The following is a 12,004-nucleotide window of genomic DNA, read 5'->3' as shown; positions in this document are numbered from 1 at the left end:
TGATGATACACTAGCACTGCTATGAAAATATCAGTTAAGGATAGAGAATAATTCATAGCTTTACAAGCAGACATTGCCCATTTCAGTACTTCTGTTCATCCTAACTGTAAAATACAAACTTAATCTTTTCAGAGTATTTTTCTAAGACTCAAGAGTAAGAAAAGTGCATTTTTCATTGCCCACAGGCAAGCTAAGCAAATCCAGCACATGAAGCCCACTCTTTCCTCTTAATCATCACTATCCTTTTCAGTGATGGATATTCCAGAAGCTATTATAAGAAAAGTATGCACTCTCAGGTAGAAAATCACACTGCTCTCCTGCCAAAGCCATTTCAGCCATTGTGTTAACATTAATCGGTACTGTGGAGTGCAGTTTAGAATAGGAAACCCCTCTTCAGGCTGTGATCTCTTCAAAGGCAAAAACCAGACTAATCTTTTTAATAGTGCAAGCAAGAAGAAATGGACTATTGATAAAGCAGTTTATTTTTACTGACAGACGAGGCAAATTAACTCAGCTGCAATCTCCTCAATCTACTGCTGCCTAAAATAGAGAGAGCTGCATGGAGAAGGCCAAATAAGCTGCTGTAATCTTACCATCTGGGGGAACTCAAGCAGCTATCATTCACCACTCTCATTTACATAACTGGCGGTAGAAAGAGGAAACTGAACATGGAGATAGTGCTCAGTTTGTTCCTCTGTTTTGAAAAGCATCATTATTCCTTATATTTCAAAGCATATAGGAATGGCAGAGCATTTATCATAGATAATCCAACCATGAACTTAAAATTAGGCTTCTTCAACTCCCACAGCCCCTGCAGTGACAGCTGATTTAGACTAAACCAGCATGGATCAGCAGAGAGATCAGCACAACAGCTTGCAGGGTGCAGCACCAGGAATCACACAGGACATCCATGAGGGGTAATCCTCACTTTCCAGAGCACAGCACCACAGCTCTGGGATCCATAATACCAGGTGAGAGTAGCATTCAAATCTTTGACAACCATGACAGCAGTGACCAGGAGTCTGCTCTGCAGACTCCAGAGACAACCTGCAACAGTGGAAATTTGATCCTGGTACGGCTTCTGTCTGTTGTGTGCTTGCTTGGTCACAACTTTACACTGCCATTACTACTCCCATGTCATTTCATAAACAAGCAGATATTGACTTTCTATATAGTTCACAATAAATGGTGTACCTGTTTAGCTAAAACATCCTGGGAAGAATTTATTAAAGACAAGGATAATTTTTAGCACATCCCTGAATCCATGTAAAATAGTTTTTGGCTTTTAAAAGTGAAATGAGGCTCAGGCCAACATCCTCCACCTTTGAACGAACAGTGATCAATCTACCTCGAACTTCATTTCGCTACATTGTATTTGCATACAGATTAAGAAGAAAGAAAGAAAGAGAAAGAAAGAGAAAGAAAGAAAGAGAGAAAAAGAAAAAGAAAGAAAGAAAGAAAGAAAGAAAGAAAGAGAAAGAAACAAAGAAAGAAAGAAAGAAAGAAAGAAAAAGAAAGAAATAAAGAAAGAAAGAAAGAAAGAAAGAAAGAGAAAGAGAAAGAAAGAAAGAGAAAGAGAAAGAAAGAAACACCTTAGAAGGCATAGGCCTCTTTTTAACTTCTTGTGAACAAATTTCACAAGTTCTGCTCTCAGCCTGATGATGCTCAAATTAAGGATATACTTTATGTACATATCTTTTTAAAACTAGGTTTATTAGTGTTATTTCATTTTCTAATTTTGTGGGGGTGGATAATTGCTTTCATCTTCTAAGAGGTAATCATAAGCAGATTTATGGCAATTAACAACTATTTCTTTGTTACATTGTAGTGTATGAATGAGTAACCTATGAAAAAAACCCACAACTGCCAAGTTTAGCACTCCGCAATTTTATGTGCTAACCACTGTAAAAAGTTAATTTTGTTTATTTCTATGAAGCTGTACAGGAGGATGCACAACCATTTGTTACTGAACCCAATAATTAACATCTTGCTCCAGAACAAATATCTGAAAGGTGTTGTTAAAGTGAAATATTGTTCTATAACATTTTTCATACTAGCCACATGTAGGTGGTTTCTTGCAACACACATCTCTGGATGACAAAGGATTTCTGTAGTTCCTGAACCACAGCTAAAGAAGTAACCATCTTTCTTGTGGTTTTGCTGCATTTTATTGCTTGCCTTAGAACCACACACTATATCCACATTTCTGGGATTTTTCACTATTTCAAATACTGATGGAGGAAACAGATTTTCTGTTTATATAATGTGCTTGGTGATTCTATTTCAGGAATCAGCTCATGTGGTAAATTCATGCAGAATAAAAACAGCTGGACAAAGTAGTACCTATGTTGTTTCCTCAAATTCCTCTAGGTATGTATCTTAAAATTTTGAAGCAAAGCAAATTTCTTTTTGAAACATGAAAAGTTTGCCAGAGGAAGAAAGTAAGAAAGAAAATCACATAATTTGGCAATTTAGAAAAAAAAAATCTATTACATTCTACACACTGATAGTCCCTCAGACCCATCCATCATAGCAGGCCAAAGACAAAGCTCAGCTCCAAAACTTGAATCAGTCTCTTCTGCTTGCACTCTTTTGTCACCTTCCGAACAGCAAGAGTCTTACTAGTCTGTCTGACTTCTTCCTGTCATAAACCATGAACATTTCAAGTCCTAGATGAAACTTTCTTATAACATTATGAATTAATCAGAGCATGAAGTCTGTGTGAAGCCATGCCTTCCCATATTCATAATAGACTTTCTAACAAGTATTCCCTCTTGGCACCACCAAGAGCTTACAAGCAACAAGAAACAATGCCTTTCTGTCTCATCTCTGGTTTTCCATACATGCCACCTGCATTTAGTTATGTTCATACCACTTTATGGTAACACAGAAAAGAGATGTAAAGACAGGAGTATATCGCCTTTTGCATCTGAGAAAGTTAAAGACAATAACTAACCATGATAGAAAACATTATTTTATGCTAGCTAATGTTTTCTGGAATGGCAAGAGAAGAGAAGGAATGCACTGGATCTAAACTGACAGAATAAGATGCTAGAAAGAACACTTCTGCTCTAGTTAGTAAGGCCCATGTATACACAAGCACACATTCAGGGCTGTGCTTAAAGTAGATGAAAAGAAACTGAAATCTGCACTACCTAGTTGTTGTATTACACTGGTTCTGTGTAGCAAAGCACTGCACTATTCTAACAAGTGGGGAAAAAAAGATGGGGAAAATATTTAGAAGCGTGAATCCAGAACAGCCTGAATGGCAAAACATATTAAGAACAACTACTCCCTATAATCAACATTTTCTCATGGGGGCTTAGCTCTGAAAATATCCAAACTTACATGTTCAGAAAGAAAGAAATTAAGGCAGAAAGGAAAAGAAACCCTTGAGAACTTATCCCATAGAACCATCAAAAATCTTTAAACCCAAATTGGTAGAGCTGCACAAACACACATGAAAATTATTTTTCCACAGAGTAAGTACATAAATTAAATACAGTACCTAATTACTAATATTACATGCAATGTTTTGCTGTCAACCAGGGTCTAGGCAATAACATTTTACCATTTTGAAATGAAAACAATGCTTTGATAGCATTAAAATAAAAGCAGTAACAAAACATGTGGAGACAGTCTAAACCACAAATGTTAAAAAGGAATGCAACCATATAGACCTGTAATACTGTATCGCCACTGCTATATAGAAAGCCTTAAGTTATGCACTGATTTCGCAAGGTCTCCAAACTGAGCCATGTCAGGCTTGTTCTGGGCTTTTTTTTTTTTTACTTCTGTGCACATTGTTCTACCTGGTTTAAACATTTTTTCCCTAATTGACCAGATCTCTGTAGTTAATTTATGTTAATTTTGCTTTGTATGTTAGCAGAACAGTTTTATGACTAAAACATAATGCTGTGCTATGCAGAAATGTAGGCCTATAGAAACACAGGAGATGGTGTAGAGTATAAGCATGGGATTACAAAAGGTGCAGCATAGACGTGGCATTGAAGATAACACCCACAGTTATAAAAAGACTCCCCAATGGTCAGTTAAAGAAATGTGAAGATGCACAGGTCTGGTATTAGCTGTAACAAAGAGAACATAGAACAAGTATCTAATATACATAAAACATATTTTAAAAATTTGGATGAAACATGGAGCTGTAGACCAATAAAAGAAGAGAAATGCATATTAGCAACATTAACATGAACATCCCCTTCCTTCCTGTGAAAGACTCCAGATGCTGCCAATATAGGCAACGCCACCAGCAGAATGAAAGCCACCACCATTAGAACTTGGAAAAGCAAGGGAAGGGACAGCCTAACATCAAGGAAAGTGGGTAGAAACTGAGTGTATAACAGTATTAACTTGGTTTTTTATTATTATTAAAACATTTTTTGAATAGAAGCCCTCTTTTTCTTCAGCAATAATGGGATCTTGCCTATTAATTACAACTAAACTTCTCAGATAAAATTTTATTGACTATGTCTCCAAGTCGTATGATTCTTGACAGTTTCTCAAAGGCTTCTTGTTTCTCAACGATGCAGAACCATCAGCATGCTGTTAATTTTTGGAAACCCATGAAGAGTGCCAGTGTCAGCAGTCTGTAGACTCAGGAAGCCAAGAGCATACGAATCTCTATGTCAAAAAAGACCCTGAAGTCTACATTCCATAGAAAATCCTTTACTTCAGCCTGTAGATAAAAGGACCGTGGTCAATACTTGGCAAAGCCTAATGCCACAAATTAAGATACCACCTCGACTAGGAAGGAAAAAAAACCCCAAGCCCCCAAACTTTTAACAATCTTTCAATAAGGACTAAATATGAAATGAAAATTAGAGTTACATGCAGATATTGAAAAACTCTAAAAACAGTGTTCCCCATCTCTGGAAAGAGAGGAAAATAGTGAATTCAAGCAGATTACTACTGCATAGGTATGTTTGCAATACTAGAGATATTCTTGATACTAATATTTGAAAAGCATCAGAAAGAACGAACTAGTACAGTCCCTCACCAGTTTTTTATATGCATGAAGGAGAACACCGGAGTTTTGCACTGAATAATAATGACAGTGGAGCTGAGCTGTCTTTGATTTACAACCCATTTTATTAGACTCTGCCTTCTATGTGAGAGACAAAGGTGTGGAGATTAACATTTCTGTCAGTGATATGTTCATTAATTACCTTTTAAACACTAGCAGAAATAAGATTATCTTTGGCATGACAATTCCTTGTGATATTCTATACTATTACACTAACCTGCAAAGACTTAAGATAAAATAAACTTTTAGGTAATAAATTAATTATTTTAATTAATTACATCAATTTCCCCCACATTATCGTTTACACAGTCTGTCTAATCCCAACTACAATTTTTGGTACTTGCTGAATCAATAAAAGTGCTATCATACAAATAAATAAATACACACATAAAATCAGTTTGAAATGCAGGCAAAAAAACCCCAAGCAAACTATCAAAACCTGTATTTGTTTCACCATGTCTGAAAAAAAAATTGTGCTAGTTTGTGATAGCACCATTCTTTCTTCTGCTCTTTGTTACTCATGCTGCAATTCTGGTTTTCATGAAAGATTTGCTCTTTCACAAAGACTTCTGTGATGTGTGAGGGCACTTTGTTGGTGTATGATTTGGTTTTGAATTTTCTGGAAATAAGCATACATTTTTTTTAAAAGGAGACAAAAATATTTAGAGAGACAAAAAAAGTTTTTTAATGGTAAGACATGAAATGGTGCACATGCCACCACTGAGTAATTTCTGTGAGCAGCCTTTGCCTTCCTTACCCCATCTGGTTCTCATGTCTCTAACACCCACTCACTGCATTACAACAAAAATTATACTAAGCTCCTTCAGGCAGAGTTCTGTATTTTTGTAAGGGCTCTGAAACACCTAACATATATCTGGAATCTCTAGAGGGAAAAAAAAGAAAAAGAAATAAAAAGACAAGAGTCCAAGCTTTTAAACTTCGTTTGTAGGTTCAGCCATCTGTGGATACTTTGTCACCTTATATGGCAGGAGCATTTTGTTCCATGATTCCGAAGGAAAGGAGAGAGTCCAACAAACATGATCAATACAATATTTGTTATATACACCATTTACATCCTTATTACAATGTCAGATAAGACATGCAATATCAGCTGTGAAGTCAGCATGTCTTTTGACATGATCCCAAATGGGATCAAGGTTGCCCTCAAGTACTTTGCATATTTCTGATAGTGCACATATATATATATAAAATCTATTACTATATTTCTATTAAGAATTGAGCAGGACATACTAGTAGATTGGAATCTTTCATTTGATGAATAAACCAGCTATTGAATGGAAAGATGAAGCTCAAGTTCTGTCACATTACTCCTGACTCTCATTACCTCCCTGTACTTGCTTTCCTGCTCTCCCTGTGTCTCACCCATGACATGGCATGGCATGGCATGGCATGGCACAGCGTGGCACGGCGTGATCTCCACAGACAATACTGTGCTGTCAAAAAACTATCACTTGCAAATTACATGTGCTTTACTCAATAGACGTCATGACAAACTTCTGCCACAAAGTGCATTAGTTTTATCACATAGAGAATTTGTACATTTAAAAGGAAGAAAGTCTTAAGCATGCCATGGGGCCCACTCAGGTTCTGATTTGGCACTACTGAAGGTAGTGAGACTTTTGCAAATGGGGATTCCTCAGACTGCATGAAATAGAGATGCACAACTAAAAGCTCACTTCAGAAAAAATCCCTTAACTTAGCTCTGTCTTTTTTTAATGGGTTGAACTTGAAACAACATGAGCTGCTTGGTCTTGCTGACACCCTTCCAGTTTAACTTTAATGGAAGTTACTAGATCTGCAGTCTCTTAAAGCTCAGGCTAAGCAAAAATAAAATTGAAACCCAAGGTGGTTCCCTGCCCGAATCACAAAAAAAAATCAAAGAGTTCTTTAACAGAATACCAGTCTCAGTGATTGATGCAGGTGTTTGCATTTTTGGATACTTCAGATTTCTGTTTAAAAATTTAAATTCATCCGCTTGCTTGGGGCTAGGGAGCAAGGGGTTGAGAGAGAGAACAGAGCCTTTCATGCTATTGCAGCTCTGCACAGAGCAGTCCTGCTTCCCTGACATGCCAACTGCATGCTGTGTCTATGAGCACTGGGGCCATCATGATAATATCCAGTGTCTGGGAAACAGATCCCAGTTGCAAGGAAAGGTCCATTCTAGCCTTTACAAAAAAGGCTCAGCTACTCTCAGGCCAAGCAAATAAAATTCAGATGATGCAGCCTTTACATATTTTTAAATTTCCAACCATTGCAAAGTTGTTCTTTGGAAAAGGAAAAAAAAACTTATTGGTAAGGGAAAAGTCCCTTCCATACATGGAGATAGTCTTCATATCAGAAGACTTACTCCTTGCAAACATGCCACAAATCAGTGTGCATTTCTGTGTGACACAAGTTCACAGACCAGTTATTTTGCTTGACTTTTAGCTGGTTTCTGCCTCCTGTTATCAGCAAAGCATACTGCTTTAGGGACTGCATACAAACCACTGAAATTACTCTGGTGAGGGGAGATGGTGATGAAGAAGAAACATACACGTTACATCAGATGTTAGTCAACTATTTCTCTGCATTTTTAAGCCAGTTTCTTGCCTGTTGAATAACTAAGTTAAACTAGTGTGAAGGGAGAGAGCTAGCAGATTTTTTCTCTTCAAAATGTTTCACATTCACGACCTTGGTTAGATAATTTAGCGAGCAGACGTTATTGTCAGCTTCTTTATGTTATTCATCTAGAAGAGCAGATGCCACACTGAACTGCAGCTTGGCATCAAGGAAAGTCTGCCTGTGTGTCAGGGGAGTTAGGATAGCCTGGACTTCCATAAGGACTAATTGGTACACCAGTAAAAAAGCTATCTTCAGCCCTATTCAAAGAGAATATTCTAGTGTTTTTTGCATCCTTCTGGATGCTTTTTAGGAAGGCTTCTCTTGGTGTTCCTGCATTTCATCAGCTCTCCCTCTCATGGAAACTCTAAATCACATATTTAAAAATAGACCATCAGATTATCTGGGTAAATCATAAAGCTCAGCTTATCTCTCTCTTCCCCTTCAAAATATATAATTTATTTTGTCCACCAGGTCAGTAGCATGAAGCTGTCAACAATCCTGTTTGTCTCAGCAACCCCACTCAGTGATTGTCCCTGTGTATCTCTATTCTGTGCATGTATGTCACACTGGGGTGTGTGTGCCTGTGTGAGCACGGAAGAAGGATCCAGGAATTCACAGTTCTGGGCACAAAGGTGTACAATCCTGCTTATGCTAGTGTTTATGCCCATGTCAACTGTGTATGTCCTAGCACCACAACACAGCCTTACACAATCATAGAGAATAACACCAGGATTTTGCAGAAGCGATGTACTAAGTACTTCATTTATGCATTAAATTGTTCTTTAACACCAATCTGGACCACGGAACCCGTGTGCTTCGGGTTCCTGAGGGCAGGCATAATCAATGCTCGCAAGTAAGGACACAAAAATTTTTCAATTCCTCTTTCCCAGTGGTTCAGACACACCACATAACAGAGCCTTCAGTAGCAAACCCCGACTGCCAGCCCACACGTTTCCTATATGTGCATCTCCTCATCCTCCTCCCCGTCAGTGCGGCCCATCAGGCCACTGGAGCCGGAGAAAGCCCTGCAGGGATATAAATAGCTCCTCGGGGGAGGAGGGGAGAGTGCAGCAGCACGTTTCTAAAGATGCTTGGTGCAGAGGGAGGTTTTGCAGGATTAATTCAGAGGGGAAAGGGAACCGCTAGGAAGTTCACTGCCATAGCAGGTAATGTCTGTGGACAGGGGGCAGCAGCTGCCCTGGGGAAGCTGAAGGGGGAATGCCCCGCTTGCTGGGAGAGCAGCGACGTGGGGTTCCCTCTGAGTGTCACACCTATTTCAAATAGTTTCCTCAGAGCACCTCCACAGATGGGCTGTGTATAGGCACGAAGGCCCCACGGCTGAGACAGACAGCGAGGATACGAACCAACTCGGTGGACGTGTTATTACCACACGCAGCTTATTGTCTGTGCCAAGTTTGTACAGAGCCAGGTCGTGTTACTGATGGGTGCTGTATTGCACTGTGCATGTGGTGCTCTGAACTTGCCCCACGCGTGGGGCACGGTAGCGCTGGCTTCCCTGCCCTCTCCCCCGTTTTCCTTGGAGAGACAAAGCCGAGAGGTTCCGTCTCCCCAGAGCCGCCCTGTCCCCCTCTGTCTCCCGGAAACTTTCGGGAACTACAGACACAGCCGCCTGAGGCACAGGGGCGCGCTGGCCCCTTCCCCGCCGGATATACCCCGGGCACTCCTCAGCCGCCTCCCGGCTGGTTGGGCGAGGGGCGCGCAGCCTCCGCCGCCGCCCGGGGCCGCTCCGCGCCTCTCCGCGGTCGCCCCCCACCCACCCACCCCCCCCGGAGGGCTGGCACCGCGCGGCTGTGAGGTGCTGCAGTGCCCGGCCCGGCCCGGCCTCTCTCACCGTCCTCCAGAGCCGCTGCCGCTTGGCACTGACGGAGGTGGCGGTGACGATGAGGTGGGAGACAGACACCACCAGCCCGAAGACGATGGCCAGCAGCGTCCGGACGGGAAGCAGCGAGTAGGAGACGAAGGTTACCAGCATGAGCTGCCACATGCCCTGCTCGGGGGCGCTGGGCGGCTCCATGCCGTAGGCGCCGAGAGAGAAGGGGCAGCAGAGGAAGGAGAAGGTGAAGCTGAAGAGCAAGGTGAGCTTGACAATCTGCTGCAGCTGGGTGACCTGCAGGTACTTGACATTGGTGACGATGAAGAGGGAGAGGAAGATGATGCAGTGCACCGGGTGCGAACCTTTGGAGATGGTCAGGCTGGGGCCGGAGAGGAGCTCCACCAGGGCTAGGCTGGCCGTGAGCACGATGAGGACGGCCAGCGCCTTGAGGGTGGACGTCTGCTCCAGCTTTAGGTTGTAGCTCTGGAAGAGAGCCTCCAGCTCCTTGCAGTCAAACTCGTCCTCGCAGGCGATGGCATCCAGCAGCAGCAAGGGAGGGGAGTCCCCCAACCCGGCTCCCGCTCCCGACGCCGCGGCAGCCGGCGGGGAGCAGCAGCAGTGGCAGCACTTCTTCCTTTTGGTCTTGACTTTCTGAAACGGTATTTCCTCCATGTCAGTGCCATTCATAAACCCGGAGAAGAAATGCTCCTCCAGGTGTCCCCCGCTGCCGCTTTGCCGCTTCGCTGCTCATAAAAGAGAGGGGGGCTGCGCGCAGGAGCCGCGGCCGCTCGCCCGCCGGCAGCCCCCGCCGCTCCGCGGGACCGCCAGCCGCCGTCCGCAACCCCGCCGCGCCGGCAAACGCCCCCTCCGCTGCCACCCAGGAGCCGGGGGTGGCTGGGACGGCGGGAGGAGAGTCTCACTCGTGTTAATGTGCCAACCTTCCTGCCTGCAGTCTCGCTTTCCCCTCCACCCTCCTCCTCCTCCTCCTACTCCTCCTCCCCTGGTGCTCCAGGGATGTTAATCTCCTAATGACACCAAAACACGATCCAAAGGTTTGGAATCAAACAGAGGGAGGGATGGGGGCAAAGGATGGGTGGAAGCTCAGATTAGGGGAGACGGGGATAATCAACAGGCGGGTCTCCTTTCAGATAACGCTATTTGGAGGAGCGGGAGCTACAGAGGAAAGCAAATGGGCTCCCGTGAGGTGGGCAACATTACAAAATAAAATAGCGATTAGGGGGAAAAAAAATTAATCCGAGCCAGGGGTCTGGAGAAAAAGTGCGGCAGGGGGGCCGGAAAGAAAGCAGGAGGCAGAGAATGGAAGGGCGATCCCCTTCCCAGGTCCGAGAGCGTCTCACCGGAGCTGAGGATTGAGAGGCGCCTGCGCGCCGATCGCTTGGGAAGCCGAACACGTCCCCGCCGGGGCTCCGCGACTCGGGAACGGCGGGGGGACCCGTCGCCCCTGCAGAGCGCCCCGCGTTCCCCCTGCCGGCCACCCGGGGCCCGCCGGCCCTCCGGCCCTCCAGGTGCATCCGGCATCGCCCGAGGGCTGATAGCCCCGTGCTGCCCACCTGCCCTGGCAGCTATTCATATATGTATTAAGGTACAGAGAGGTATAGGTACACATATAGCTATATAGAGAGAGATATACACATATATACACACACACAAAATCTACATATAAAAACATAGAAATACATGTAAATATAAGTATATTTGTAAATAAGTAAATATATATATATATATATGTTTGTATAGATGAATCCGGCTTCCTTTCAGAAATAAAGTAGTATCTGACTGAATAAACATTATGATGTTACTTGTTTTTCCTCCTAGCTCTGAAGCAGTTGGAGAAAGTGTAGTGAATGAGAAATTTTTCAAGAAAACACATTTCTGTGAGCAGTTCTGCCTGTCTGGGAGTACAAATCAGTCAGTGGCTGTAGAGGGTTACTCTCGTGACAGGAGTTAAATATCATCCCACTCAAAATTGTACTTGGTGCCTCATCAAGAACTTGGATGTGTTGTTTTAGAAAAAAGCCCTCTAGTTCTGCCTATAATGCTGCTATCACATACCACTATTACCACGTTGCCACAAAAGAATACACTGCAGTATGCTGTTTTGTAACCACTGCATCTAATTTTGGGATTATGAGACTGATTCCAAACTCACCAAAGACTAGGGAAAGGACTCCAGTGTTTCTTTTAGGTTTGGATCAAGCATTTGTAAGATTCAGGTCTAGGAAAATGTCAAAATAGAAGACTAAGGTTATGAACATTCGGCTTTTCAAAGGCAGGGTAGGGATACTTTTCAGAATCAAAGCAGAATCCTACTATCATGGGTAGGTTGAATATCTAATCACTGATTTTTGTGTCAGTGATGTCAGATTCTGGTTCCAGATTTGGGCTGAAGAGTGTCAAGATCAACAGTAGGCAGGGATTCTTTAAGATTTGTTATGGCTGTGAATGATGTTGATACTTCCCTTCTGGATAGTAAAGGAGCATTA

The 12,004-nt window shown here is 42.7% G+C and overlaps 1 protein-coding gene across 3 annotated transcripts in view; it reads right to left on the bottom strand.

The window, feature by feature from the left end:
- Positions 1-10,860, bottom strand: part of ADCY1 (adenylate cyclase 1) — a 160,540-nt gene extending 149,680 nt beyond the window's left edge. For 2 of the 3 annotated variants that reach the window (XM_039548547.1, XM_039548548.1), the window contains exon 1: positions 9,519-10,858. In XM_039548547.1, coding sequence (XP_039404481.1) covers positions 9,519-10,187 — 669 coding nt within the window. In that variant the 5' untranslated portion in view covers positions 10,188-10,858. Of the gene's footprint in view, positions 1-9,518 lie in introns of all 3 variants that reach the window. The other variant, XM_039548550.1, reaches the window with a different exon arrangement.
- Positions 10,861-12,004: the final 1,144 nt, after the last annotated feature.

The sequence above is a fragment of the Corvus cornix genome, chromosome 2, assembly GCF_000738735.6.
Source record: "Corvus cornix cornix isolate S_Up_H32 chromosome 2, ASM73873v5, whole genome shotgun sequence".
Classification (NCBI taxonomy): domain Eukaryota; kingdom Metazoa; phylum Chordata; class Aves; order Passeriformes; family Corvidae; genus Corvus; species Corvus cornix.
The sequence above is the reverse complement of the archived record's forward strand: the minus strand, read 5'-3'. Positions and strand labels throughout refer to the sequence as shown.